The sequence below is a fragment of the Suricata suricatta genome, chromosome 8, assembly GCF_006229205.1.
Source record: "Suricata suricatta isolate VVHF042 chromosome 8, meerkat_22Aug2017_6uvM2_HiC, whole genome shotgun sequence".
Lineage (NCBI taxonomy): Eukaryota > Metazoa > Chordata > Mammalia > Carnivora > Herpestidae > Suricata > Suricata suricatta.
The window spans coordinates 2,233,007-2,260,930 of NC_043707.1; the positions used below are offsets into that span (position 1 = coordinate 2,233,007).

The 27,924-nt window shown below is 59.2% G+C and overlaps 4 protein-coding genes across 7 annotated transcripts; 2 read left to right on the forward strand and 2 right to left on the reverse strand.

Moving 5' to 3' along the window:
• The first annotated feature begins 65 nt into the window (after positions 1 to 65).
• On the forward strand, positions 66 to 2,112 carry TNFRSF12A (TNF receptor superfamily member 12A). Its single transcript, XM_029948601.1, has 4 exons — positions 66 to 193; positions 946 to 1,050; positions 1,291 to 1,425; positions 1,510 to 2,112. Exons 1-4 carry the CDS (start codon positions 100 to 102, stop codon positions 1,563 to 1,565), a joined length of 390 nt encoding a protein of 129 aa, XP_029804461.1. The 5' UTR covers positions 66 to 99; the 3' UTR covers positions 1,566 to 2,112.
• A 263-nt stretch (positions 2,113 to 2,375) lies between these two features.
• Positions 2,376 to 4,033, reverse strand: HCFC1R1 (host cell factor C1 regulator 1). 3 transcript variants are annotated; one of them, XM_029948848.1, is made up of 4 exons: positions 3,579 to 4,031; positions 3,224 to 3,280; positions 2,982 to 3,110; positions 2,376 to 2,754 (listed from the first exon to the last, which is right to left on the reverse strand). In XM_029948848.1, exons 1-4 carry the CDS (start codon positions 3,671 to 3,673, stop codon positions 2,619 to 2,621), a joined length of 417 nt encoding a protein of 138 aa, XP_029804708.1. In that variant the 5' UTR covers positions 3,674 to 4,031; the 3' UTR covers positions 2,376 to 2,618. The 3 variants fall into 3 exon arrangements, with proteins under 3 accessions (XP_029804708.1, XP_029804707.1, XP_029804709.1); XM_029948847.1 differs by lacking the exon at positions 3,224 to 3,280 and having other exon boundaries at positions 2,982 to 3,173; positions 3,579 to 4,033; XM_029948849.1 differs by lacking the exon at positions 3,224 to 3,280 and having other exon boundaries at positions 3,579 to 4,027.
• On the forward strand, positions 3,797 to 7,034 carry THOC6 (THO complex 6). Its single transcript, XM_029948845.1, has 13 exons — positions 3,797 to 4,114; positions 4,918 to 5,033; positions 5,139 to 5,203; positions 5,295 to 5,398; positions 5,482 to 5,519; positions 5,604 to 5,652; positions 5,774 to 5,845; positions 5,935 to 6,037; positions 6,122 to 6,171; positions 6,260 to 6,322; positions 6,421 to 6,531; positions 6,618 to 6,752; positions 6,832 to 7,034. Exons 1-13 carry the CDS (start codon positions 4,076 to 4,078, stop codon positions 6,910 to 6,912), a joined length of 1,026 nt encoding a protein of 341 aa, XP_029804705.1. The 5' UTR covers positions 3,797 to 4,075; the 3' UTR covers positions 6,913 to 7,034.
• Positions 7,035 to 7,055: 21 nt separating this feature from the next.
• BICDL2 (BICD family like cargo adaptor 2) lies at positions 7,056 to 14,427 on the reverse strand. 2 transcript variants are annotated; one of them, XM_029948843.1, is made up of 10 exons: positions 14,344 to 14,427; positions 12,747 to 13,042; positions 10,254 to 10,469; positions 10,020 to 10,136; positions 9,797 to 9,943; positions 8,767 to 8,958; positions 8,516 to 8,665; positions 7,961 to 8,091; positions 7,612 to 7,732; positions 7,056 to 7,536 (listed from the first exon to the last, which is right to left on the reverse strand). In XM_029948843.1, exons 2-10 carry the CDS (start codon positions 13,026 to 13,028, stop codon positions 7,375 to 7,377), a joined length of 1,518 nt encoding a protein of 505 aa, XP_029804703.1. In that variant the 5' UTR covers positions 13,029 to 13,042; positions 14,344 to 14,427; the 3' UTR covers positions 7,056 to 7,374. The 2 variants fall into 2 exon arrangements, with proteins under 2 accessions (XP_029804703.1, XP_029804704.1); XM_029948844.1 differs by having other exon boundaries at positions 14,348 to 14,380.
• Between the last annotated feature and the right edge of the window lie 13,497 nt (positions 14,428 to 27,924).

Genomic DNA, 27,924 nt, shown 5'->3' on the forward strand with positions numbered 1-27,924 from the left:
GGCGCCGCCCCGGAAGGCGGGGGCGGAGGCGGAGTGGCTGCTGTGCGCCCCGGCCCGCGCGCGGCGGGCACAGACGGCTGCGGCCGCGGGACGCGCACCATGGATCCTGGCCCGCTGCGTCCGCTGCCGCGGCTCCTCGTGCTGGGGCTCGGGCTGGCGCTGCTGGGCGCCGTGGCCGGGGAGCGAGTGCCAGGTACGCCGGGCGCGGAGCCCGGGCTGCGCGGGAGGCCGGTGGGAGTCTCCAGCCGGGCATAGGGGAGCTGGCATTGGGGACCCAGAGAACGGGGCCGATCTGGGGGGTACTAGGCGGATACGGGGATCCCATCAGGGGGTCTCCAGACACCGGGCTCCTGGTCAGGAGAGGTTCATCCCGCTCCGAACTTCATCCGCCGTCCAGGCCTCAGTTTCCCCCGTTCAACTGGGGCGGGGGTGGGCGGCCTCTGTCCTAAAAAGTCCAGACTCAGAAGTGGAGGGAGAAAGAAAGTTTGAGGGCGGGCTGTCCCGTTCTGTGGGAAGGCACGCCCCTAGCCTGTTCAATACCTGGTCTGTCTGGCCCCAGTGACTGAAGAGTCGGGGGGGGGAATGGTACCGAGGGTACGGGGGTCTGCACCCCCTAAACCATGTGGGGTGCCTCCTTCCATCCGGTGACTTCAGTGCCCAGCTATGTGGGGGGAGGGACCGGGGTCGGGCCCCGTGCCCAGGAATGAGTCACCCGCCGGCTGCGGGGGGGGTGATGATGTGGGGACCTGACCCCCCCCCAAGCGTCCCGCGGTATGCCCCCCTGTCCCTCGCGCTGCCGAGTCCCGGTCGGGCCGTGCGGTCACCTGTGAGGAATGCGAGGGGAGGGCGCCGGTGACTCACGTTATTCGAGCCGACCGACCCTGACCTCAGCCCCCAGAATAGCCGTGCCCCGCCCCAGCCTCTGACCCGCGGCCCCCTCCCCAGGCACCACCCCCTGCTCTCGCGGCAGCTCCTGGAGCGCGGACCTCGACAAGTGCATGGACTGCGCGTCGTGCCCGGCGCGACCGCACAGCGACTTCTGCCTGGGCTGTGAGTGGGGGGGCGGGGCCCGGAGGCGAGCGGACCGCGGACCGGGACGGAGAGTTGCCCAAGTGGAGAGGGGCGCTGCGCTTCAGATCTGAGGAATTAATCGGGAAGGGGGAGTGGGGGGTGGGAAAAGGTCAGTTCAGGGTAGGGGGCCCGAGGTGGGGGAAAGGCTTGAGGCTCGCACCTAGGGGGCGGGGCTAGTGCCGTGGGGGGGCGAGGTCTGACTTAGAGTTCCGCCCCCAGGCGCTGCATCCCCTCCAGCCTCCTTCCCACTACTGTGGCCCATCTTGGGGGGCGCTCTGAGCCTAGTCCTCGTGCTGGGACTGCTTTCTGGCTTCTTGGTCTGGAGACGGTGCCGCAGGAGAGAGAAGTTTACTAGTAAGTGAGCCAGCCCGCCCCCCCCCTTCCTATCACTCTTCAACATTGCCCCTGCTCTTGACCTTCCCTCTTCTTATTTTGCAGCCCCCATTGAGGAGACCGGCGGGGAGGGCTGTCCTGGCGGGGCACTGATCCAGTGACAGTGAGAGCCCCCGCCAGCGGGAGGCCCCACCTACTCATCATTCATCTGTCCATTCATTCATTCATTCTGGAGCCAGCCCCTCACCGGAGCCACAGCCAGAGCCAGACTCCTCCAACCACAGGGTGTGGAAGGACGGGGGACTGGTGAATCACCTCCGAGGCCTGGGCCCAGGCTTCCGAGGAGGCTTCCAAGGCGTCTGACTCCCCTGGCTCTGGCTCCAGGGTAGGAAAGGAGACCCATGCTGGGTCACACCAGACAGCTGACACTGAGGAACCGCAGCATTTGCACAAAAGGTCCCTCCCTCCACCCCCAGAGCCTGCCAGCCAGGCTGACCCGAGGGCCAGACAACACCAGGCCCCACCAACTCAGATGTACTGAAATTCCACAACAGGGTATCTGCCTGGGGGGCTAGGGACCTGTTGCTGACACTAGGGGGCTGGCCCTCTAGGGGTGCTGGCCCTAAGACACTGTCCCCCCCAACCCCCAAAGAGGGGGGGAATATTTATTTTGGGGAGAGACTTTGGAGGGGAGGGAGAATTTATTAATAAAAGAATCTATAACTTTAAATGGTTCGGAGAGTGGCATGATCCCCAACCCCGACTTTCCAGAGCTGGGGGGAGGAGTGAGTCAGCCGCGGGGGCGGGGGTGAGGCTCTGACTCACACATTCTCAATGCCTGAGCCCAGCCTGCCAGGACCTGGCCTGGCCCTCACCGTTTTTCCAGGGAAGATTTTAAGAAACCCTTAGCATCCAGCACCCCAGCCTTCCCACCTTCCTCCCCAAAGGCCCCAGGGTTCCAGACTGAAGCCTTCATTTGCTCAGCAAGCTTTATTCAGTTCTGAGAGGAACGCCTCCCTCCCCGTGCTCCTGCCCCTCCTGCCCCTCCCACCCCAGGGCTCCGGAGGGTTCAGTGTCCTCCTGTGCTGGGGGTAGGTCCTGTGGCCCAAAGGCCTGGTCTGGAGAGTAAGCAGGACAGCTGGTCCCTAGTGGGAGTGCTGGTCTTCTCGGTTGTGGGGAAGAAGCAAGATGGGCAGGGGTATTCCCACCAGCACTCAGAGCTCCGTTACCTCCCCAGCTTGGGTCGCCAGATAGCGGGGGGTAGACGCGTCCCCTAGCCTTAGCAGCCGGAGCGCCTCCGGGATCAGGTTCCCAGGGTAGCGCCAGAGAAGCAGCTCAGAGCAAGGGCTCCTGGAAAAGGAAATAGCATGAGGCTGAGACTGGTCTGGAAGAGCCACCTCCCACCAGGTCCAGGTCCCCAGGAGCTTGTGGGCTGCCAGCACCTTCCAAGGAGCCAAGATGGGAAACAACAGAGGTTGGCTAGAAGCTAAAAATAGCAGGATGAGGCAGGGCCTAGAGATTGGCTCTGTAGATAGGATGTGATCCTCCAAAAGGCCCAGGCGGTGAACGGTGCCTACCTCAGTGGGGGCAAAGACGGGGGGAAAGCCATGGGGGGACTGCAGTAAGGGTGGTCGTTGTGTAGGCTGAGTCGAGAGAAATGGGTGGCCATGTTCTCTTCAGAAAGGAACTGTTTGCACAGGGGCTCCCTGGGGAGAGACGGGGAGACAGGCAGGCTGGGACATTCACCCGAGCAGCAGTCTGATGAGGACCTAAGATGACAGAGGTCTTGTTGGGAGTCCCTCCCTGCCCCCAAACTCACTGCTCCTCCTCCAGGCGCCGCTTGGTGCTCATGGGCACAGCTCCTCGGAGAGGGGAGCTGGGAAGAAAAGAAAGCCAGGTGCACCCCACCCTCCTGGCCCCATCCCCAGGATCTGCTCTCCTGCGCCTGCAGTGTAAGCCAGGAGCCCCAGCCCACCTCTGTCTCGGCTGACACCTAAGTCACTGCCCTGTCCCAGGCCATCCAGCAGGCTGCCTCAGAACTCGCAGCCCGTCTCGGCTTATGACCAAGTCCTGACGACTCGGCCCAGCGCTAGTCATCCTGCAGACCAGTCCTGAGACTCCGGCCAAAGCTCCAGAGCCCCTGGGCCTGGCCCACCCAGTGCCCCTACACACACCTCATGTCCTGGCCTCGGGACGACCCCGACACGGCCTGTGGGTCGCGCTGGGCCCGAACTGGGGGGCCTCGCTCCAGGGGCTGTTGTAGGATCATTTGGGTTCGGGGTCCTGCGGGCAGAGGGTGGGATCCGGACGACAGGGCGGAGCCTCAGAGGGCGTGGCCCAGCGTGAGGGGCGTGGCTTAGGCGCGCGCAGCGGCGAGGTTCCGCGCAGGCGCAGAGAACGAGCGACACGCAGTTGGAAGGCGGGTCTGCTCGGCGTGGTGGGGGAGGGGACGCGGCGTAGCGGGACTGCGGTGGGCGCCACTTAGTGTTGGCGGTCTTCGCAGCGGTCTCTGGGCTCCTGAGGCTCGGGGTAATACGCGGCGGCCGACTTCGCGCCAAACCGGCGAACGGTGTTGAAGCTGTGCGGCGCCGCGAGGGGAAACCGCTGGCGGGCACGTCCGGACTCGTGAAGCAGCGTCGCGCGGAGCACTCTGGGATTTGTAGTTCTCCAGATGGAGCGAGCTGTGCCACACGCAGTACCTCTGGGTCAGGTGAGGCGGACGTGAAGCGCGGTGCCTTCTGGGTTTTGTAGTCTATACCCACCTTGAAGGTGCGGCAAGGAGTCGTGTCCTCAGCCCCATTTTGCGCGCGACTCAGACCAGGGGTTGGGATGGTAACCCAGCAAGACCGGAGGCGCCTAACGAACTCAGAGGATTGCGGGGTCGGGGAGGCGCCTTGGTGGCGCTATCGGTTAGGCATTCCACTTCCGCTCAGGTCATGATATCACAGGTTCTTGAGTTCAGGCCCCACATCGAGCTCTGTGCTGACAGCTCAGAGCCTGGAGCCTGCTTCGGATTCTGTGCCTCCTTCTGCTCCTTCCCCTCTCATGCTCTGTCTCTGTCTCGCTCTCAAAAATAAACATTAAAAAAAAAAAAAAAAGGAAAGGAAAGAAAGAGGGTAGGGATTAGAAGCCAATATGTTTTTGTCTTGGGACAATGGAGCCACTTTTTAAGCACTTATAATGAGGCAGGACTATGTGAAGCTATAGATACGGTAGTTCAGACAGTTGTGACAAAGTCTCCCGTGAGCTCCGTTTGTCAGTTGAGGAACCTTGGAAGCTATGCTGGGTGCTTACTCAAGGTACTGGTGGACATCCCATCTCGACTGACCACTTCCTCACCCTCTTGGAGCAATCCTTGGGACTATATGGGCAGGCGCCCACTTGGTGGGCCGCCTCAAAGGAGGGTTCAGCAAGCTGGGCATTGAGAGGCCGGACAGGCGGCAGGGGCCGCAGGAAGGCGTTGGCGCTACAGCCTACATGTCCCAGGCGGCCTCAGCCAGCCTCTCTCCGCAGGTGGAGGTGTTTCAGGCCCTGCAGCGGCTGCACATGACCATTTTCTCCCAGAGTGTGTCGCCCTGCGGGAAGTTCCTGGCAGCGGGCAACAATTACGGGCAGATAGCTATCTTCAGGTACGCTCACCCCTGCCGCCACCTCCCGGTAGGTCTAGCTCTTGTACTCCCTGAGATGGCGCCCCCTGCTTCGGACTCTCAGGCGCCCCTTTCCTCTCCCTTCAGTCTGTCTGCCGCTTTGAGCTCCGAGGCCAAAGAGGAAAGTAAGAAGCCGGTGGTGACATTCCAAGGTGGGTGCGGCCATTGAGTCGGGCTTAGAGAACCCCTGGGATGGAGGAGGGGAACAGGACCGCGGCACTCAGGTTCTGCATTTCCGTCTAGCCCACGATGGGCCCGTCTACTGCATGGCGTCCACTGATCGACATCTGCTCAGTGCTGGGGATGGGGAGGTGAAGGCCTGGCTCTGGGCAGAGATCCTCAAGAAGGTAAGGGGTGTGGAGCTGGGGAAAGGGCTGCCTCGCCGAGTCCCAAAGAGCCTCTGACATCTTACATGTTTCTCTCCACGAAGGGCTGTAAGGAGCTGTGGCGGCGGCAGCCCCCGTACAGGTGAGCTAGGGCCACGTGGGCAGAAGGCACTTGGGGGGCGAAGCTTCTGCCTCTCCAGAGCTGACCTTGCTTTCTCCCTCGCAGGACCAGCCTAGAAGTGCCTGAGATCAATGCTCTGCTTCTCGTCCCCAAGGTCTGAGCCCTCTGTGACTGGAGCTCTACCCTGCCCTGTTCTTGGCCCAGACTGTAGGCCTTTTCCTTCCCCTGTCCTGATTCGACATGGACTTGCAATTTCCCCCTGCCTTCTTCTACAGGAGAATGCTCTCATCTTAGCAGGGGGAGACTGCCAGTTGCACACCATGGACCTCGAGACTGGGACCTTCACAGTGAGCGGGCCACGGAGCTGGGGTGCTCAGGGCTGGATGGTAGTCGGGGCGCTCTTCCTGGCTCTCCTGACACGGGTCCTCTCCTGCAGCGGGCCCTCCGGGGCCACACAGACTACGTCCACTGCCTGGCGCTGCGGGAGCGGAGCCCCGAGGTACTGTCGGGTGGGGAGGACGGAGCCGTGCGACTTTGGGGTAAGTTAGTGTCTGGTGGGAGGGCGAGATGGGGGCGAGGGAGGTGGGGGCGAGCAGGGTGCCTCTCACAGTCTTCCCCCACAGACCTCCGCTCAGCCAAGGAAGTCCAGACCATCGAGGTTTATAAGCATGAGGTGAGGGCACGCCCCACAAACCTGCCCTCCCTGCTGTCTCCGGGGACCCCGTGCATCTTCATCTCGTCTCCCTTCTCCCCTCCCCTAGGAGTGCTCCAGGCCCCACAATGGGCGCTGGATCGGATGTTTGGCAACTGATTCAGACTGGATGGTGAGCAGGGCGAAGTCCAGAATGGGGTGACAGCTCCGGGCCCTGCCAGCAGAGGGCCTGTGGCTCAGGTGGCTGGGGACCCCCCCCTGTCTGCTCAGGTCTGTGGAGGAGGCCCGGCACTCACCCTCTGGCACCTGCGATCCTCCACACCCACCACCGTTTTCCCCATGCGGGCGCCGCAGAAACATGTCACCTTCTACCAGGACCTGGTGAGGCCCCCCGTCTTGCTTCTGCCACCTGTGCCCGGTTCCCGTCTTCCATCCTGAGCCCCGACTCCCCTCGCCGCCCTCCACAGATTCTGTCAGCGGGCCAGGGCCGCTGCGTCAACCAGTGGCAGCTGAGTGGGGAGCTCAAGGCCCAGGTGCCTGGCTCCTCCCCGGGGCTGCTCAGCCTCAGTCTCAACCAGCAGCCCGCGGCACCGGAGTGCAAGGTGGGTCCTGCAGGGGCTGGGGGGCCCGGGGAGAGGGGCACGTGTGTGGACAGGCCAGTCACCCCCCTCTTGCCTCCAGGTCCTGACAGCCGCAGGTAACAGCTGCCGGGTGGATGTCTTCACCAATCTGGGCTACCGCGCCTTCTCCCTGTCTTTCTGATCTCTGGCAACACCCCTTCTGCCCCAGGGGTCTGGAGTGGTTTTTTTCCCTTTATTTTTATTTTTATTTTTTTTTACAAATAAAACTTCAGGCTATTCTTCCATGCACTTTCTTCCCAAGAATGGAGGCCAAGTCAGTGTAATGATTTTAATATATTACTCTGTTTGATCTTGATACATAAATACCCACCCCCATCCCTGCCCTGGAACATGCCAGGCCCAGAGTGTTTAGAAAATATAGACCTATATAGAGTCAAGACTCAGCTCTGCATCCCCTGCTCCGCCACCCACCTGGGGCCCCTGGCCCCTAAAAGCTGGCCCCCTACTCCCAGTGAGCCTTTGCCCAGCGTCCCTGGGTGGGGAGGGCACCAGCCCTCTCTGGAAGACAATCAGGGCCTTGTTGCTACATTGGCCAGAAAAGGAAAGTGGGCCAGAGGGCACGGGCGGCCCCCTGGCCCGGCCTTCACGTCCTCCGGAAGAGGCTGCTCAGGAAGCCGCCGGCGGGCCCAGGGCCCAGGCGCAGGGAGAGGCGCGGCGCGGCGCGGCGCGGGGCCGATCCGGCCGCGCTCAGCTCTTTCTGGCGTTGCGAGCGCAGCTGCTGGCCGATCACCACCTGCATGTCGTCCTGCGGGCGGGGCGGGAGGCGTCAGCGTGCTGGCCCCGCCCCCCAGACACCGTCCCTCCGGGCCCCGCCCCTCACCTGCCAGGCCTCCAGCTCTTGCGTCAGCGCCACCTTCTGGCGGATAGTGCGAAGCAGCTCCCGGGAGAGCGAGTCCCGCTCCAAAGAGACGCGGCTGAGCTCTAGGGACAGTTCCAGGGCCCTGCAGGCAAAGGGGGCAGTGGGCGGATCCGAGGGCGCTGCGGCCTCAGCGAGCAGGGGTGGGGGGGCGCTGCTGGACCCGGCTGGAGCGGTGCGGCTAACCCCGAACACAAAGTGGGAGGACCCCTGGTGGGTGTGCGACTAAATTCTATCACGCAAGGAGGAAATCGAAGGCCTAGGGTGCCCTGTAGCCCCACTGGGGCTGTGGTGGATGGTGGCAGAGGCTCACTTGTTCACGGCTTCATCCCGATCCGAGAGGGCGCCTCTAAGGGCCTCCTCGGGGTCCTCATGTGTTCGCAGCTCCTTCTGCCTTTGCAGCTCCTCCCGAAGGGATTGTAACTCGGCCCTCTGCAGCGTGGTCTGTGGGCAGGGAAGGGTGAAGAGAGGCAGGTAGGCCCCTGGATCTCCCAGGTCCCGTTCTTCAGCAGCCAGGGCTTCAGGTCTCTGGGCCCTCCTCCCCTGCCTGCTCCACAAACTCTCCAGGCAGCTGTGGGCAGTGCCGGAGATGAATCTCATGAGCCCCCCAGGCTGGTGAGGGATGGGGTGGGGCAGGGCGGGTTGGGCGGTCTAAGCCTGCGGGAAGGATGCTGGGAGAAATGTGGTCCAAGTCTTCCCGGAGGGAGTGGCGTACAGGCTGGCTCTTGAAGCAGGAGTAAAGGTTTGCTGGGGTGAAGACCATACGAGGTAGAGGGTGTTTGTGGGTAAAGGCCCAGAGGTGCAGATGGGCAAGAGGAAGCGGCGTTGGGAGGGGCTCCGCATCTAGCACTACGCTCCCACGCCACACCTCATCCTGCAGCCGGGCCACTTCGGCTTCCTTCTCCTCCAGGATATCCCCTGGGCCCAGGGATGCTCGCTTCTTGGGAGGCTCCAGGCTCTCCTCTGGGGGCGAAGACTGGTGGCCGAGCGCCTCTTGGATCTCAGGGCACAGGGTGTTCTGTTTGCCCAGGAATCAGTCAGTGAGGTGTCAGACCTCCTGGAAAAAGGAGGACGGGCAGAGTCTGCGTGGAGGTGGGGGCTAGTCGACCGCGAGCTCACCTGGGCGGCTCTGTGTCCCTCTTCCTTCTGGGCCTGGTCGCTGTTGAGGCTATGAGCAAGCTCCGACTGCAGCGAGGCCCCCGACGTGTCGTTGTCCTGCAGGCGGGACTCCTCCTCCAGCTCGGAGACGCGCCTCTGCAGCCTCCGCAGCGCGCTCAATGCCTCCCCGGCCTCGGAGCGAGCGCGCTCCAGCTGAGGAAGGACAGACGGACAGCGGTCGCCTGGGTGCGCCCGGAACCCTCACCCGCCGCCGGCCCGCAGGGGGCGCCGGTGCGCCGCCGAAAGCCAGGAGCGCTCTGGCTGCTGGATCCGGATCGCTGGGCGGCCTTGGGCCGCTCATTTCCCCCTCGGCAGATACCAATCCTCGTCTATAAAGCAGGGCGCGGACAGGCGCCCCGGCTTTAAAGTTTCTCATCACCCTCCCTCCAGCCCCACCTCATCAGGTCACCTCGTAGAGCCCCGCCCCCTCCCCGACCTCCAGCCCCACCTCATCAGGTCACCTCGTAGAGCCCCGCCCCCTTCCCCGACCGGTCTACCTTCTGACTCCTTAGCGCTGTCATCCAACAAAGTTTATTGATCTTTCTAAGCTGGTGCTGTGCTGAGCGCCTCACCCTCAGGGCAGCGCTCTACCCTAACCATCCCATCTTACAGACAAGCAAACTGAGGCTGGGCACCCCACAATAGTAAAAAGGGATCTTGGGCTAAGAGCTTACATTTTCTGACCACAAAGTGTACACTCCTGAGATCTCAAATAGAGGTTATACTGCCTCTTTTCATTTCCTTCACCCATCTCCACTGCCCCAGACCTGGACCTACTCCCCATCGACTCTGCCTCAGTGCCTGCCCTGGCCTCCCAGCCGCCAGGCTCTGATGCTTCTAAAAGCATATCACCCTGCCCACTCTTCCAGGCCTCCCACTTGCCCGTAGTCTAATGCCCAGTCGTGGCCCAGCTTCCGGAGCTCCCAGCAAGCCCCCAGGCGTGGCCAGTGCGCCACCCGGATGCAGCGCCCACCCCGGCCCCACTGGTCACCTCCAGGGTGTGCTCCCGCCTCTCACGCCGCAGTATCAGCAGCTCCTCGTGGGTTGCCTGGAGCCTGCGCTGGCCCTTGTCCACCTCCTCACGCAGGCCTCGGATCTGGGCCTCCAGGTCCTGCCGGCGGCCCTGCAGCATCTGGTTCTGGGGAAAGACCTCAGGGCTGGAGGGGAGGTGCCCGGCCGGCCCCAGGTAACCCGCAACCCCGGCTGGCACTCACCTCCCCCTGCAGACTCTCCAGCTGTGTCCTCAGCTCTGCTCCCGCCAGGACCTGAGACTGGTACTGCCCCCGAAGAGTGTCCAGTTCTCGCTGAAGCTCTTGCTCTGTCTGGGAGGCCTGGTGGCGGAAGGCAGCAGGGCCCTCAGCTGGCCCAGGCCAGGGCCCCAAGCGCGGCGCCCACCCCCCCCCGCGCCCCACCTGGGGACGTGGGCTGTGGGCTGGGGGTCCTCCCACCTGGGCCAGCTGCTGGCTCAGCCGGAGGTTCTGCTCCCCGAGTTCGCGGAGGGCCTGTGCGCGCTCGCGCCCGCTGTCCTGCTGCTCCCCGCGCTGCTCCCCCAGCTGGGCCCGCAGGGCCTCCACGTCCCCCTCCAGCTCCACCGCCCGGGCTTCCCATTCGGCTCCCCGCGCTGCCAGGCCCCGGCGGAGCTCGTGATTCTCCTGCTGCAGCCGCTGTGGGGCCGGGACAGAGTCAGGTGAGGCCCGAAGGGACGCAGAGCCAGGGCCAGGGGGGCACCGGGGCTGAGACAGGCATGGAAGCAAGAGGGAGAAGCAGGCAGAGTGAAACTGCAGCCTGGGCAGGGAGGGGAGGTGGAGAGGTGCCCAGGCCAGGCTGGAGGAGCTGAGCCGGGCCTGGGGTGGACGGGGGCTCCCCGATGCCCACTCACCTCCGGCTGCTGTCTGGGCTTCTGGACCCGAGGTCGCAGGCGCCGTTTCTGGCGCCGGAGTCTGGCAGAATTTAAGCCCCGGCCCATGGCCTTGCACACCAACGTTCCGGGGCCGTGGAGGCGCAGCCTCTGCCCAGCCTCGGCTCGGCCCCTTGCCCAGCTCCCTCTAATTAGCCCTGGCCAGCCCCGCCTGGGCCCCATGCCTCTGCGTGCCCTTCCCCAAACCCGTCCAACCAGCAGGGGGACGCTCCTGGCACACCCGGGCACCCAGCGTGGGGAGGCGGGCAGATTGGGCAGCCAGCCTTTGGTCCCCACTCTATGAACTCTCAAAGCAGGAAGGCGATGCCAGGTATCCCGCCAGCCAGGTCCGGTGCTAGCACCTTCCTGGTGCTTCTCAGGCAGAATTGCTTATGCACTTATTTTGCGTACGAGGAACCTTGGGCTCAGAGACGTGAAATGCCTTACCCAAGGACACACAGTAAATTGTGTGAGTGAGGCAAGGATTGAACCCAGGCAGCCAGGCTCTTAGCCAAATGCCACGGGGGCTACACGGCTCTAGGATTAAGTCCCCAGCTCCAGAGTCCGGTTGTCCTGGCTCATGCCCGGCTCTGCTGCTGCTCTGTGGTCACGCACGTCCCTCCGCCTCTCCCAGCGCCAGCCAAGCAGCCGTCTGTCCTATTTTTGCTGAGCTCCTCCCGTCGTGGGGTCTGGCTATATCCGGGGAGCGAGACCACCCAGTTCCCCGCCTCCAGCAGAGTCTAGAGAGTCACAGGCAAGTGGACATACTCTTGAGCTGGGTAATTTCAGGGGGGAGACTGTGAGGGCTGTAAAGAAAGAAGCCCTGAAGAGGAGGAGTAGGCTGGGGATTCCTTTACAACTGACGTTTGAATGGCCACCTGAAGGGGAAGAGGGCTGCAGCCAGTGCAAAGGCCCTGAGGAAACCTGCATGGGCTACTCCAGAAGCCAAAAAGGGGCCCTATGGCAGGAGGGCGGTGTGCCCAGCGAGCTGAGGTCTGCGAACCTGCACGTGGGCACGCTCAGGCCTGGGCGAGGGCTTTCAGAGTCACCCCAAGTGGGATGGGGAGCTGTTGAGAGATTTTGGGTAAGGAGTGAATTGATCCGATTTGCAGTTTGAAGACCCCTCTGGAGTAGAGCTTGGATAATGGGTGCCAGCGGGCATGGGGAAGAGCGGGGGGGGGGGGCCGGTCTGGGGGAGAGCGGATGCTGGCTGCAGCCGTCCTAGAGGCGGCAGAGACGATGCCAAGTGGGTAGATTCAGAATCCAGTTGAGAGAAAAAGTCCACAGGGCTTGCACATGTAGGAGGAGAGAGGTCGGGAGAGGCTCGGGCCCTGGTCCTGAGATGGGAAGCCGGGATGAAGACCACAGGGGACGGGGTCACAGAGTCAAGAGTGCCACTTATGTTGAGATGCCCATCAGGTGGCCCGGGGAAGAGGGGAGGGGCGTAAGCGCCCCAGGCCCATCTTGGGGCAGTGGTTGGGGCTTTGTGGATGCTGGAGTCAGTGGCATCCAGGGCACTTAGTGGGCCAGGTGTGACCCCCCCCAAAATGAAAGTGTGGCTGAGGACAGCTTGGGCAGAGGGAGGAAGTGTTCCTGCCTCACAGGATCAGGTGAGAATGGACCAAGACAATGCATGGAAAGTGCTTAGCCCAGAGCCAGGCCGGGAGGGGCTGCAGGGAAGCTGCTGGCTGGGGGCTGGGGTGGGGGTGGGGGTGGGGGTCGTGCGTCCCTGCTGAGAAGCGGGACTCAAGAGTCAGAGAGGCCAGTGGCTTGTCCGCTGTCACACAGCCAAGCAGAGGTCTGATCCCAGATCTTGACTAGTTCAGAGCCCACGGGCCTCACCGCTGGAGAGTCGTGCCAGGGGCCCTGGGCTCAGCACTGAACAGCCAGTCTGGAGGCTGCCCCTCACCTGGCTTTCCTCCCCCTGCCCGTCTGTCCCCCACCTGCTCACCTGACTGGAACATCCTGCTGTCCTCCCCGCGCTCGCCCTTGTCCCTGCCCGGCAGCCCTGCCATCCCACCCCTGCCCCCTACTGCCCACTCACTTCCTCGCGCTCCGAGTGCTGGGCGCTCAGTGTCTCCAGCTGCCGCTGTAGCTCCTCGTTGCGTTCCAGAAGCATCTTGCCGAGCTCCGCGGCCAGCAGCAAGTCCTTCTCCTTCTGCTGCAGCTGCAGGGCCAGGTCCCCGGGCTCCTCGGGCCCCGGGCCCCCTCCCAGGAACGAGTCCCGCCGCTCCAGAACAAAGGGGAAGAAGCCTTCATCGCCATTTGGGGAGGCGGCCCCTGAGAGCAGCCCCGATGGGAAGCTGGGCCCTTCTGGGGAGTTCATGGTGCCTTCAGCATCTGTAGGCACAGGTCAGTGGGCACAGGTGCAGGACACTCTACTCCGTGGCCCTATGGCGCCTGCCCCCTGCTGGTCAAAGTCTGACCCTCTCAGTCCTGTAGCCAGGGCCTCCTGGGCCATGAAGGGTTAATGATCTGTGTCTTGGCCACCCAGCTCCGTTAATGTCCCCAGGGTAAACTGAGGCAGGAAGCACAAGGAAATGAGCTGCCTTTGGCAGACATCCTCTGCCCCCAGGTGGCCGTGCCCACCTGCTCCGGACCACGGGTCATCCTGAGGCACTGCCTCCCTCTTCCCAGACCTTAGGTGTTCCGTCTCCCAGCCCCCCACCGGCAAGGAATCTCTTTCCAGAAACCCAGTTCTCAGAGACTCAGGACTCTAGGCTGAGTTCAGCCCCTTCCCCTCCCAAGAACACAGGGCCTTGGGAATTTAGGTCTCCTGACCACTTTGCCCCAAGAGATCCAGCCCCCTCCTCTTCTAGACGCCTGGGTCCCCAGCTCCTTAGCACTCAGGTGCCCTGGTCCCCGGCCCCCAGCCCTCCCAGGTATCCTGGGCCTCGTCTTCCTATTTTCTCCAGATCCTGGTGTTTCGGTCGCCATGCCTGGGAACTCAGGTGCGCCGACCGGGCGCTGCCATTCTAGAGCGCTGGCCGCTGTTTCCCAGGGCGGGGGTCAGGCCCAGGGCGGGCAAGGGAACAGGTTGTGCGGGCGGACCGAGGCCCTGCTGCCGCAGGTTTCTGTTTACTTCCCGGCCCGCCCCTGGGGACGGAGCTTGGTGGCGCCCTCCTAGGGCGGCCCAGGCGGTCGGGGGCTCCAGGAGAAGCACACCAGGCTTCCCGCACCCTCCCCACCTCCAGCCCTCTGGGGGCTCCCCGCTCCCTCCACCCGGCCGCACACGCCCAGACACGCCACACCGCCCCTTCCTCTTCTACCCTCTTCAGGTGTCCAAGGCCAGCCCTACCCGCGGGACTCTGGTCGCGGTCGTCCCAGCCCAGCGACAGCCGGGGACCAAGAGTCTCCGTGACGAGGCCCCTGTGGGCCCGACCCCGCTCTGGAGACCCGGGAGCGTCCCTCCTCCTCCCGCTCCTCGCACTGAGCCGCTCTCTAGCACCTCAGCTGGGGCGTGTGGGACCCCGGCTCCTTGACCATCCCGGCCCCATCCCGGCCCCAGACGTCCACCTCCGTCCCTGCCGGCGCCCCCCGCTGGCCGGCGGCCACCCCCCACTCCACCGCGCCCACTCGCCCCGACCCTGTCCTTCCCGAAGGTCGAAGGGCCCCCGACCCCGGCGCCCCTAGGCTCTTACCTACCGACGCGGGGCTCGCTCCTAGGTCCCCGCGGTCCCCGATCCCCTCTTCCGGAGGCGGTGCCAGGTGCCAGGTCCACACAGGTGAGGGGGCGGTGCCGCGGGCGGGCCTGGGGCGCCCCCTGGAGGCCGGAATGGCCGGGCGGGGTTGAAGGAGAGTCACCCCCATCCAGGTCTAAGGCACTGACCCGTATTGGCGCCAGCAGAATCGACAGGCCCCATTAAGGAAGCACCTGCTGTATGCAGATCCCACGCTGAGGATGGACGTCGGCGCCTTCCCCCTCACAACCGCCCTGCAGGACAGGAATTATTAAGAATGATAACAAGGACGAATCGAACACAGCGAGCACTCTGGTAAGTACGCTCTTTCATAGGCACAACTTGTTTACTTTTAGGACACCCTAATGAGGCACGATCTACTATTAGCCCCCTTTTACAGACGAGGAAACTGAGGCTGAGGGAGGCTCTAGCTTGCCTGGGGTCACACCGACAGAATGTGAATGTGAACCACAGAAGTGTGACTGCAGGGTGCGTGCCCCTGCCCTGATTCCGGGCTGAGACCTTCACCTGTGCGGCTGGGAACTTGGGGCTCTGCGTTTTGAGGCTGCAGAAGCCCAGGCCCCACGCTCCAGTCCGGGGCCAGAGGCCTCGGTATGGAGACCAGGAGGATCGAGGGCTGGGCCCAGCCCAGTGCACCCCGGGCATGTGGGCAATGCCCGCTCAGGCGTCTGGGCTCCCTGGGCCGCAGTGCGGGAGACTCCTGGCCTGGTGAGCAGGGACCCACGGGGGCCTGGAACGGCGGTGTGCCCGGAACGACCCCCCCAGCAGGCTTTCTGGGGGAACGGGAAGCCCCAGATTGTTGCACTTGGCAGTTTCTGAGGCAGAAGTACTCCCTTCGTGGCTGACTGCAAGCTACCCACCTGACATTCTTGAATGTGAGTGGAGCAGAGATGTGCCTCGTTGGCGTTTAGCCCCCGGGCCCAGCCACGTGCCACGCGCCTCTGGCTGGCGGTCAGGGCGCGTGTGTCTTGGGGGCTGGATCCTAGAGAAGTAAGAGGAAGAGGACTGGTGGGAAAACGGGGACAAGGACTCGTGGGAGGGGTGGTCCAGGCCTGGGACTCCTGAGTCCCCGGAAGGCTGGGACAAGGTCTCCAGCCAACACAAGGTAGGGGAGCCAGCTTCCTTTGCAAAGAGGTCTGAGGGCTGCACGGCCTCGGAAGGCCGCCAGGTTTTGCCAGGGCGCCTGTGGTGACAGGCCGGTGGCCCTCGGGGACGCCCCCATCTCTCCTTGGCACCACCGCCCGACCCCCTCCAAATGCCACAGTCAAACTGCGCCCCACCCACACCCATATTTCCCACACCTTCTCTGAGGCGTGCCCTCTGCCACCCGGGGGGGCTGGGCTCACCTGGTGATGAGGTGGTCAAGGCCTTGCTCCCGGAAGCTGGGAGGGGGTGGACCTGGACCCAGAAGCGCACCAGGAAAGCCATCCGGCAAAGGAGCTTGGCTCACGGGCCCTGGCAGCACATGGCTTCAGGCCGAATCCCAGACAGGCCACGGAGTAGCCATGCGCACCTGTGTCATTTGGCCCATTAACCGCTGAGCCCTCCCTTTTGCCATCTGTAAACCGGGGCTGATAACAGTTCCTGGCTTATAGGGAGGCTTAAATAAGGGTCAAGTGCCAGCACTTAGTCCTGCTCGTGGCCCTCTGCATGGCCGTAGCCGGGCCACAGCAGTGACTCACCAAACGTGTTCCCTGAGGGGTCATATCATCCATGGACCAGAAGCCTGCTCAGGGAGGCCCCGCATCCCAGCCTGCCTGGCTCCCAGCCCCAGCCCCAGTCCCAGTGATTCTTTGGATGTTTGAACCGCCCCCTGCCTCCTCTAGACCCGGGAACTCTGGCCTCCCGCTGTCCTGATGGCCAGGAGTGCTGACGTCACAGCCCCTTCTGACCCCCCCCCCCAGCTCCCCTCCCCCAGCCTCCCTGCTGATTGAGCAGAAAAATGGGTAGGGGGGAGAGAGTGACCCCAGGGAAGCCCTAGCCAGCCTGGGATGGATCCAGCTGAGGGAGGAGAAGACGCCCCGTCCTCAAACAAGCCAGTTTCCTGGAACTTCCAGGCACACTCTCCTTAGAACTTTCTGCCCGACCTTCCCAACAGCAGATGGGCCCCTGCAGTGCCAAGTCGTGGCTCCCAGGTCCCCTCCCTGTGAGTTTGGCAGAAATCACAGAGCTGTGGGCAGTCCACGCTGGTGCCCCCGCCTAGAGGTGCCCCCGTGGGAATGGCACCCGTCCAGACCAAGGTGCCTCCGGGCTTTTACGACATATACAAAGCCTACGAACACTAAGCAGTATTGTCTGGGCACTTTAAACCTCTCTATAAAATATTGCACACTCCATGTGTTCTTCTGCAGCTTGCTTTTTCCATTTAACCCTAATGTTTCCAAGTTTCTTTCCATCTTAAAAACAAAACAAAGCAAAACCAAAAAAAAAAAACCCAAGAAAACTCATATTCATTGAAGGTGTTTGTTTCCTAAAGCTGCTGTAACAAATTACTAACAACTGGGTGGTTTAAACAACAAAATGCATCGTCTCACGTTCTGGGGGCCAGAAGTCCAAAGTCAAAGTGGGGACAGGGCTGGTTCCTCGTGGAGGCCCTGAGGACCGAGTCTTTTCCAGGCCTGCCTCCCAGCTCCTGCGGGCTGCCAGGGCTCCGTGCTGCTGCCCGGCTCGGAGGGCTCCATCTCCCCCGGGCTCTTCACGTGGCCTCCCCCGCGGGGCCTTCTCTGTGTCCCCGGTCTCAGGCCTCTCTCTGCTTTCTAAGGACACCACTCAGTGAAGGGAAGCCCACTTACAGCTGCGAAAACTCTATTTCCAAATAGCAGCATGTTCCCAGGGGCTGGAAATTAGGAGTCGGACCTCTGTTGTGTGGAGACACAGTACAACCCTCTATGAGGAATAATTTTTACATAATAAAATTCACCCAGTTTGTTTCATCTGATGAGCTTAAAAAAATTTTTTTTACATTTATTTAGTTTTGTGAGACAGAGAGAGACAGAGCACAAGTGAGAGCAGGGCAGAGAGAGGGAGACACAGAGTAGGAAGCAGGTTCCAGGTTGTGAGCTGTCAGCACAGAGCCCTCGAACCGTGAGATCATGCCCTGAGCCAAAGCCAGACGTTGAACCGACTGTCACCCAGGTGCCCCCCAAATTTTGTTTTAATGTTTATTTATTTTGAGAGAGTTTGTGAGCATGAGTGGGGGAGGAGCAGAGAGCGAGAGGGAGACAGGGTCCCTAGGGCTCCCCGGTGACAGCAGAGAGCCAATTGCAGGGCTCAACCTGGGAGATCACGACCTGACCAGCAATCAGATGTTTAATGGACCGAACCACACAGGGGTCCCTCATTTGATGAGTTTTTAGCAAACACATGTGGCAGTGTAACTTCGCCCACGGTCGTGAGACAGAGCACTTTCTGCACCCCCAAGTGCCCCAAGCCCCTTTGCAGTCTCTCCCACACCCAGCCCCTGGCGACCACCCATGTGCTTTGTGTCACTATCGTTTCGTCTTTTCCAGAAGGCTCCCTCCGTGGAATTGTGTGTAGCCCAGGGTCTCCTATGCCTGGCTTCCTTGACTTGGCATAATGCTCCTGAGACTCACCCAGGCTCTAGGTGCCCTGGAAATCAATGGAAAATTTTCAAACCATTGTGAGTTTGACCCCATGATGAGTGTAGAGATTAGTTACCAAAAAAAAAAAAAATCTTAAGGAACCCCACAAAACTCCAGGCAGCTGCGTCCTAGAATGTTTCTGAGATTTATCCCTGATAATGCGTTTGGATTTAGTTTGTTAACAGCTATGTGGTATTTCATCCGATGTTTATGCCCCAATTTACTTCTCCGCGATCCGGGAGGGACTCCCTCTCTTGGCGCCTTGGCGCTGTTATAAACAACGTGCTAACACACATCCGTGCCCACAGCCCTCCGCGGACTCGGGGTGGGAGTCTCACGCTGGGGTCCATCCAGAAGTGGAATCAGTGTGTGTGTGGGGGGGGGAGGGGTGGTAGCTTTCTTCCGCATCATGATCACCCCACACGCAGAAGGCTGGAAACAATTGTTTTCTGTTCCCCAGTCCAGAGGGTGGGCGGGGTTCTGCGCCGGGCAGCAAGTTCAAGGAGAGGCAGGTACCAGGGGCCGGGGCTGGGGTCACAGAAGTCTTCCTCGCTCCTGAGTCTGGCGTCAGGGCTGGATGGCTGGATCACGGGATCAGCCAGGGCCGGAAGGCGTATCTGTCACCAGCGGCCCTCTGCCTGTGGCCTGCGTGGATGTCCTGACAGTATGGCTCTCACGAGGTTCCAGGAGGCCTGGGGAGAAGCTGCAAGGCTTCTTGAGACTCGGGCTTGAAGGTTGAGGACCTCAGGTGGATGACCCTGGCTCTTGTGGCATTCTATAGATCAGGTGGGTCCCCGGGCCCAACCCAGTCTCCAGGGGAGAGGATTCGATTCCACCTCTCAACCGGAGTAGAAAGAATCCGCAGCCATCTTTTATCTACACAAAGGGTATGCTCTTTAGCCTTATAAATATTGCCACACTAGTTTGCAAAGTGTAGGTATTAATTTGCACTCCGTCATAAAGAGCTGACTCCATTTTTGGTGTTTGAAGGTTGACAGCCTTCAAGCCACACCCTCGCTCTTCCCCTTGGGCGCCGCCTCTGGGCAAGCTGGTAAGAAGGCCTCTCGGGCCCAGGAGGAATATTTAAATCAGGACGCCCCTGGCGGGGTGGAGGGCCCTGGCCAGCCTCACACCCTCACCACAGTGAAACTCCCTCCTTGCTCTCTCAAGTCCTTTCCGACCCCCTTGGGACCTGGCCGGCCCCCCTTAGAAAACCTCATTATGTGAATAATCGGTCTTGTCCTATTCTCTTGTGCGACCTTATCAGCCTTCACATCTGAACCAAGTTTTTCTTCATTTTTAATGTTTAATTTATATATCAGAGAGAGAGAGAGAGAGAACACCAAGAGGGCAGGGGCAGAGAGAGAGAGAGGGAGACACAGAATCTGAAGCCGGCTCCAGATTCCGGGCTGTCAGCAGAGAGCCCGATGCGGGGCTTGAACCCGCAAATCGAGAGATCATGACCTGAGCTGAAGTCAGACACTTAACTGACTGAGCCACTAGGGGCCCCACACCTGAATCAAGTTTTAAGTCAAGACTTGATCCCATAATGCATTTCACCTGGCTCACCCCTGGCTACAAATTGGCATCATCAGACTTTTACATTTCTGCCAGTCTGATGGCACACGCGGTGTGAAATATACATACCTCCCGTTGTAGCACAAAGTGCCTAAAACCCTTGTTTTATTTTATTTAAAAATTTTAATGTTTATTTACTTTTGAGAGAAAGAGCGAGCACGTGCGTGCAGGGGAGGGGCAGAGAGAGAGACTGTGAAGCAGGCTCCAGGGGGGCCTGATGAACCCCAGCTGAGTTGGACGCTTAACCGACTGAGCCACCCAGGTGCTCCCGAAAACCGTTGTAAACAAAGGCTCTGTGGACCTGAGGTTTTCATTACAGCTGGTGCTGGGGACGCGGGATTTGCTAGAACAGCCCTGACTCCCAGGAACAGAAACGTGGTCTGGGAGGAGGAGGTGCGAGAGAAGCCTCGGGCCCCAGCGGCCAGGAGGCCCCTCGCGGTGAGCAGCTGGGCGGCTCAGTTACTGCAGGTCAAGTCACCGGTGGGATCTGGAGACTCCCCAGAGCTGCGGCCAGAGCTGCCGAGGAAAAGCGAACCATTGAGAAAAGGCAAAGTATTCACCCCCTTGATTATCGGTAACAGTTCAAGTGCAGGGGGCGCCAGGGTGGCTCCGTCAGATGAGCCTCTGCCTCTTGATGTGGCCTCAGGTCGTGAGCTCAGGGGGGCTCTGTGCCGGGGGAGGAGCCTGCTTGGGAGTCTCTCTCTCCCTGTCCCTCTGCCCCTTCTCTTTCTGTCTGTCTCCGTCTCTCTCAAAAAAATCAAAGTAAAAACTTAAAAAAAAATCGTTTAAATGCAGTTAAAGGATCTGGGTCAGACCTAGCTGCTAGACCAAGCTTGGATTTGGAGGGAGGTCTAAACTTTGGCCACTAGTCTAAAAGCCCCTCCCGAGGGAGAAGTTGTCTGGGCGACAACAGAAGGTACCCCTCGGACCTCCACTCACCAAGAAGATCGTCAACACTGGGGGCAGACAAAACCAAGAAGCCACTGAAATCTGGGACCACAGCATAAAAGATGGTAGATCACTATCATCGGCTTCCTGGAGAGCGACAGCGACACGGATTGCAGATTGCGAGAGTGACTAGTGTGGGGGCTGGGGCGGGGGGGGCGGGGCCACGCTCAGGCTGAGTCAGGGCCCTGCGCTTACCGGTGGCGCACGGGACCCTTCAGGGGTTACCCCTGCGGGGACAGCAGCCTGGCACGGGGTGGAAGCCACTGTCGGGGGGAGAAGCCGGGTAGGGTCCATTCACCCCCGGAAGGAGGGCAGTTTCCCCTACAGACGCCACGTGGAGCGCCCGAGGTGGGGCAGCCTGCGGGGGAGCCTGTGGGACGGGCACGGGTGATGCCTGGGCGCCCCGGCCGCCCCGTAAATGCTGTGGTTAAGGGTGCCCTTTGCCCGGGGATCCCCAGGCCCTCCTGCTGCAGTTTGGAAAGTCTCCCTGCATTTCCTGCCTCTGCTTCCTCTCCTGGGTCTTAGGAAAAACACTAATGTGGGGCGCCCGGCTGCCTCAGTCCATAGAGCAGGAGGCTCTTGATCTTGGGGTTGTGAGTTCCAGCCCGAAGTCGGACATAGACGTTACATAAAATTTAAAAAAATTTTCCTTTGTTAGGTTAATTTAATGAGACAATGAGGAAAATCAAAGGGGAGAATCGAGAGACTGGTCTTAGGGTGGAAAATTCAAACAGTTACTAAGGAATAAGGTGAACTGGGGCATCTGGAGGGCTCAGTTGGTTGAGCCTTTGACGTGAGCTCAGGTCATGATCTCATGGGTGGTGAGTTCAAGCCCCACCTCGGACTCTGTGCTGACAGCTCAGATCCGGGAGCCTGCTTCCGATTCTGTGTCTCCCGCCCTTCCACCCCACTCCCCCGCTCATGCTCCGTTTCTCTCAAAAACAAACATTAAAAAATTAAAAGAAACAAAGTATATGATTTGATACACTTTGACACATGCTCCTAAAACCATGGCGTCCATCACCCCCAACGCTGACACGGCACCCCTCGGTGCCCACAATCCTGCCTAGGCAACTACTGATTATCACTAGGGATTAGATCATGTATAAGACCAGCCGGACCGCAGAGTGCGCTCTGTTCTGGGCCTGGCTTTTCGGCCTGTTTTCCGCACTGATCTTCTTACTGGGGTGAAACACGCGACATCTCTCCGTCTTCAGTGTTGACGTCCTTCCGAGGAACCGCCCACGACATCCTCGCCTCCAGCGCTTCCTCGGCTTCTCAAACGGAGCCTCCATCTCCATTAAACATTGACTCCCCACTTCCTGTCCCTTGGCCCCTGGCATCCACCACCTGCTGTCTGTCTCTGTGGTTTCGATGACACTTGAGCATCTCACAGAAGTAGAATCTGATGGCGTTTTCCTGCATTAGATTGTTTTTGGGTACAGTTTCTGTTGATTCATATATTTTTTTTAGGTGGGCCACACTTCCCTTTGCCTTGTATGCCTTCTTATTTATTTATTTATTTATTTTAACAGTAATCTCTGTGCCCAGCACTCAGCATGGGGCTTGGGCTCACGACCCAAAGATCAACTGTGCCATGCTCTGCCGACTGAGCCAGCCAGCCAGCCTTGTGATCTTTTGGTGGAACACTAGACATTTGAGTCTAATAACGTCCTGGCTCTGGAAACCAAAACTAGATTCTCCTCTCCCCTTTGTTATTGTGTTTGTTGATTGTTTTTGTTTTTGTGAATGTTGTGGGCGGTCTCTGTGGATCTCTGTGCCGGAGCAGCTTTTGGGGGAGAGAAAGGGGGTAAACTGTCTCCCTAGGTCTTGTCTGACCCCTTTCTTGGACATGTGCCCTCACTTCCTCATTTTCCCTGTATTCATAAATGTTTTGTTTTAGTGTGTGTTTTTTGGGTGTAGGGGTAGTATTTGTTTAAAATTTTTTTAAATTTCGGCTGTTTCCCCTATAAATGCCAAGTGGAGCGCCCCAGGTGAAGCAGCCTGGGTGTAAGCAGACAGAGAGAGACTGAGCATGAGCAGGGGAGGGGCAGAGAGAGGGGGAGACACAGAATCCGAAGCAGGCTCCAGGCTCTGAGCTGTCAGCACAGAGCCTGATGTGGGGCTCGAACTCACAGACTTTGAGATCAACTGAGCCACCCAGGCGCCCCTTTAAATTTTTTTACAGTGAGCCTACGAGTGGGGCAGAGGGAGAGGGACAGGGAGAGAATCTTATTTATTTTTTTTATTCTAAATTTTTTTAATGTTTGTTTATTTTTGAGAGAGAGAGAGAGGGAGACAGAATCGTAAGTAGGCTCCAGGTCAGCACAGAGCCCAATGCGGGGCTCAGACTCACAAACTGAGATTATGACCTGAGCCAAAGTTGGACTCTTAAGCTGCTGAGCCACCCACCACCTCTAGTTTTTTGTCTAACGTTTATTTATTGTTGAGACTAATTTTTTTAATGTTTTATTTATTTTTGATGCAGAGAGAGACAGAGCATGAGCAGGGGAGGGGCAGAGAGAGGAGGAGACACAGAACCGGAAGCAGGCTCCAGGCTCCAAGCTAGCTGTCAGCACAGAGCCTGACTCGGGGCTCGAACCCATGAACGTGAGATCATGACCTGAGCCGAAGTTGGAGGCTTAACTGACTGAGCCACCCAGGCACCCCATTGTTGAGACTAATTTTTAAAAATTTTTTTGAAGTTTTAAAACAGGATTGTTGACTCTATTCCTGTCCTGGGCTTTAGAACTTCGGGAGTTAGGTATGTGCTAGTTGCAAGTTTGTGGCCTTAAAACGCATCTCCCCGGGGCCCCTGCTGCCCAGCCCTTGGTAACCAACATTCTACTCTCTTCGCTGTTTCTATTATACGCAGTTGTTCTCTAGTTTCTAGTGTCTGGCTCCTGCAAACGGGAACGTGAGAAGTGAAGTGGGGATAGAAGAAGCAGCCCTTTGGGGCACCTGGGTGGCTCAGTCAGTTAAGTCTCCGGCTTCGGCTCAGGTCAGATCTCACGTTTGTGGGTTCGAGCCCCGTGTCAGGCTCTGTGCTGACAGCCAGCTCAGAGCCTGGAGCCTGCTTTTGGTTCTGTGTCTCCTCTCTCTGCCCCTCCCCCTCTCATGCTCTGTCTCTCTCTGTATCAAAAATAAATAAAACATTAAAAAAATTAAAAAAAAAAAGAAGAAGCAGCCCTTCGATGGACCCGGGGAGTCTCACCAGCCAGAGATGGGGATGTGCAAGGGGGGAGGGGGGGCCAGCAGTGGCCCCGCCCACTTCTTTGTGCCTGAATGATGAGATGATGAGCCTCCTGATCTCCTGATGCATGGAGGCAGGGTCGTTATCCCCACGCCCCCGCCCTGGTTCGGGCAAGCTGTTTGGAGGCTGGCCACTGTGCTAAGAGCTGAACTTGGTGGTGGTCTATCCCCCAGAGCCTCTCCTGCCAGTTGTAAGCCTCCACCAGGACCCCGGAATTCCAAAACCGTTCCTTTGCACAAAATCTATCAGTGCGGTTGTCCAGGCTCGGAGACAATTCCCAGTGCTTCCTCTTCCATCGTCTTTCCGGAATTTTCTCTGAACAAGGCCTTTGGCCTGAATGATCAGGGCTGGAGAAGACAGGCTCCCTGCCTGCGCTCGTCCACATCGGGGCCTCACGCGCCGCGGCACCAAGCCCCGAGTTGGGCCACAATCAGGCGGAAGGTAGACCTGGAAGCGTGGGGTCAGATCGTGGACTCTGGGATGTGTGGGCAGGGGTGATGGAAAGAGGTCGCGTCTCCTTTGCCCAATGCTTTAGGCAAAGGGATGTTAGGTCATACCGGGAAACGCTCCCCCCGGCTTAGTAGACTTCGTATCATAAGACCAAACCCCCACGGATGAAGTCCTGGCTGGAGGTTGACGGCAATGCAAGGATGGATGGAATTAGGGCAAAAGCAGGAGAACGGGTCTGTTGGAACCTGCGTTGTGTGCCGAGGTCGATCTTTTACCGGTTTGTAATCCGGGGACGGACGGACCCCGAGTCTGACTAGGGGATGTTTCCTCTACCTAATGCTGCAGAAGGGCATCCAGGGGAGTGGGAACAGGGCCAGCGCAAGGAGGAGGGGAGGCTGGAGCCCGGGTGGGGACAAATTCGGGGCGCCCGGCAAAAGCCTGTGAGCGCCCCCACCCCCACCCCAGACGGACCAGAGAATTTCATGTGAGGGGCGCTGTCTTACAGCGCATAGACTCCGGAAGTGCGGAAGTGCGGACCGCTGGGTTCTGTTGTCGCTTGCTCAGTCCCCTGCCTCCAACTGCTCTCCGCTGACCCACAAAGCCCGTGGAGAGCGCTTCCCAAGCAAATGGAGGACATCCTGTTTGGAAAGCCACCTCTCCGATCAAAGAAGGTCCAAAAAAATGCATTCCGTGGGCTGACCTGCGAGGCTTCTCCAGCTGCGAAGGAGGCCGGAACAGTGGCAGAGGCCTTTGGGTGTTGGTTCCCGCTGACTCCAGGCCGAGGGCTCTGGAAGCCCAGCCCATGCAGGGCTCAGTCCCGGGGAAATCCTGGCAGGAAGTGAGGCGTACACGCAACAAAGCCGACATGCTGATGCCCGTCAGAAGAGCTGTCTTGCAGGTTTGGAAGGTGACTGCAGTCAACAAGCGGATACCCCCGTGCGCTCACTGAAAGTGGCCACCTGGGTCCACGAAATGGGCCGAATCCACACATCGTCCTCCTGTGGCCTCTAAGACCCAAAATGCTGGTAGGAGCTGTTCTGTCTACCAGCAAGAGGAGGGTGCGGATGGCCAGGTGGCAGACTCCATGCTGGGGATTCTGGCCGCTACAGGTGGATCCTGATGGGAAGACACTGACTCTGGGCAGGGCTCCGCGGGCCCAGCGCTGGACACTGATGCTCAGAGGGCTCAGAAGGGAGAAGAGTGCACGGCCAACCATCCTTTCTCAGACCAAGGACCCATTTACAGCCCATGATGTCCAACAAGGGGCAGAGAGCTGTCCTCCTCGGAGCCCAGTCTGATAGAGACTAGGAACAGGCAATTAAACCGTTGGTGGTCTAAAGCGGGGGGACATAGGGGCACCCGGGTGGCTCAGTCTGTTAAAGCATTGGCTTTGGCTCAGGCCATGATCTCACAGTTTGTGAGTTGGAGCCCTGCATCAAGCTCTCTGCAATCAGTGTGAAGCCCCCTTTGGATCCTCTGTCTCCCTTTCTCTCTGCCCCTCCCCTGCTTCTGATGTCTCTCTCAAAAATAAACATTCAAAAATTAAAATGGAGGCATATAAGGCTGGAAGGGCTGATTTACACATCTCCGTGGGTGCGTGCTCACATGCAGCGTGAACACAAGAGGGTCAAGGAGTGCTCTCTGCGGGTAGATTTCTCTGGCTTTCCCGTGGACCTGGGGAAGGGGCGTGTCCCCACATCCCCTCACCTGCTTCTTCGATTCTACCTGATGCAGCGATCCTAAGACCAGAGCTGCCATTACTGAAACAGCAAGAAACTGCAAGTGAGTTTTTTGTTTTTTTTAGAAAAATTCTTTTAACATTTATTTATTTTTGAGAGACAGAAATACAGATCATAAGCAGGGGAGGGGCAGAGAAGGGACACACAGAATCAGAAACAGGCTCCAGTCTCTGAGCTGTCAGCACAGAGCCTAATGCGGGGCTCGAACCCACAAACTGTGAGATCACGAGCTGAGCCGAAGTTGGTCACTCAACCCACCGAGCCATCCAGGCATCCCTGTAAGTGAGTTTTAAACTTTGCATGAGAACACCCAGGGGCCTGACAGCAGGGTAGTGCCTGGACACCCCCTGAGGACACTACTTCACAGTAGAAGTGTCTGTCTTGCCTGGTGCTGACAACAGCCCCCTGGTTCTGCGCCTGTGCGACCTTACTCACCCTACGTGGATGGCAGTGCCGCTGCCTGCAGTGTAGACCAGCACGGCGGCCCCACCTCCTGGCCCTTCCAAAAGCGGAAACGTTGGGCTCTACGTGGGGAAACAGAACACTGGCAGCCGCAGGGAAAGTCACGAGTCCGTGAATTATGTCCCCAGGGAAATCCGGTAGTACACAAATATCCCAAAAGGGGTTCAGAGCAAGATGATACTGTCTCTTGGCTCGATTCTACCAGATGCCATGTGTTTGCTGAGCTCGCTCCTGCGTTTGCGCCCCGACAGGATGGAATGGAAGGCTGCAAACCTCAGCAGCCTCCCTGAGACCTGTTCATGCAACATGAAGTATGATCGGCTGGACTGATTCCTGGCGACTGTGTGGGATACTAGGACCGTGCCCGAACCTGAGCTGTATTATCATTTTGCTGCAAGGGATCCTGTGGCCAGAGACCGGGGCGTGGGATGTGAAATGACAGAAAAAAATACATATTTTGGTCGCAGTCCCTGGGTCCTGGCACAGAGCTCCTCAATCCCTTGGAATTTCCTGGGTGATAGAAGTGTCTTTTGTTTTTTGTTTATTTTAATGTTTATTTATTTACTTTTGATAGAGACTGGGGGAAGGACAGAGAGAGCGAGAGACACTGAATCCGAAGCAGGCTCCAGGCTCTGAGAGGTCCGTGCAGAGCCTGACACGGGGCTCAAACTCACAAACTGAGAGACAGCGACCTGAGCTGAGGTCAGTTAACCAACTGAGCCGCCCAGGCGTCTGGGGAATATCTTTCATTCTAATAAGGTGACTCTTGGTGAGCCTTTCGGTAACTCCTAGACAGAGGCTGAAAGACCAACCTCCGATTATAAGTTTGGAAAAGTCAGCCCACCTCCCATCATCCAGGAGAGGGGAGCCAGAGACCGAGTTATGAACTGATCAGTTATCAATTGATCAGGCTCATGTGATAACTCTCCATAAAAGTCCCCAAAGTATGGCAAGCTTCCAGGTTGGTGACAGCTCCGGGAGGGGAGGCAGAGCCCCCTGGCTCCACAGGGCCGGAAGCTCCTGCACTCAGGACCCTCCCAGACCTCACCTGATGTATCTCTTTATCTGTCTCCTTTGTCATATCTTTCACGATGTAATAAACTGGTAAGCTTGTTTCTCTGAGTTCTGTAGCTGTTCTAGCAAATAATGGAATTGGTTTGGAGAGGAGCTCACGGGAACCTACAATTTGTAGCCAACGTAGCAGAAATTGTGGGTAACCTGGGGATCTACTATTTATGACTGGCATCTGAAGTGGGGGGTGTCTAGAGGGACTGAGCCCTTACCCTGTGGGGCTGTGATAACTCCAAGGAGTTACTGAACTGAGGGGCACCTGGGTGGCCCAATTGGTTAAGCATCTGATTCTTGGTTTCAGCTCAGGACATGACCTCAGGCTTCGGTTCAGTTGGTGATTTGAGGCCTGAGTTGAGTTGGGCTCTGCACTGACGGCGGGGAGGCTGCTAAGGATTCTCTCTCTCTCTCTCTCTCTCTC

Bases quoted from the DNA above. Each gene is read 5' to 3' on its own strand.
- TNFRSF12A (XM_029948601.1), top strand. From the start codon at position 100: ATGGATCCTGGCCCGCTGCGTCCGCTGCCGCGGCTCCTCGTGCTGGGG. The intron at 194-945 runs GTACGCCGGGCG...CCCCCTCCCCAG, and splicing joins GGCCGGGGAGCGAGTGCCAG to GCACCACCCCCTGCTCTCGC. The intron at 1,426-1,509 runs GTAAGTGAGCCA...CTTATTTTGCAG, and splicing joins CAGGAGAGAGAAGTTTACTA to CCCCCATTGAGGAGACCGGC.
- HCFC1R1 (XM_029948847.1), bottom strand. From the start codon at position 3,673: ATGATCCTACAACAGCCCCTGGAGCGAGGCCCCCCAGTTCGGGCCCAG. The intron at 3,174-3,578 runs GTGTGTGTAGGG...CTGTCATCTTAG, and splicing joins TCCCGAGGCCAGGACATGAG to GTCCTCATCAGACTGCTGCT. The intron at 2,755-2,981 runs GTAGGCACCGTT...TTCCTTTTCCAG, and splicing joins CCGTCTTTGCCCCCACTGAG to GAGCCCTTGCTCTGAGCTGC.
- BICDL2 (XM_029948843.1), bottom strand. From the start codon at position 13,028: ATGAACTCCCCAGAAGGGCCCAGCTTCCCATCGGGGCTGCTCTCAGGG. The intron at 7,733-7,960 runs GTGAGCCTCTGC...CTTTGCCTGCAG, and splicing joins CGGGATGAAGCCGTGAACAA to GGCCCTGGAACTGTCCCTAG. The intron at 7,537-7,611 runs GTGAGGGGCGGG...CCCCGCCCGCAG, and splicing joins AAGAGCTGGAGGCCTGGCAG to GACGACATGCAGGTGGTGAT.
- THOC6 (XM_029948845.1), top strand. From the start codon at position 4,076: ATGGAGCGAGCTGTGCCACACGCAGTACCTCTGGGTCAG. The intron at 4,115-4,917 runs GTGAGGCGGACG...CTCTCTCCGCAG, and splicing joins ACGCAGTACCTCTGGGTCAG to GTGGAGGTGTTTCAGGCCCT. The intron at 5,653-5,773 runs GTCTGAGCCCTC...CTTCTTCTACAG, and splicing joins CTCTGCTTCTCGTCCCCAAG to GAGAATGCTCTCATCTTAGC.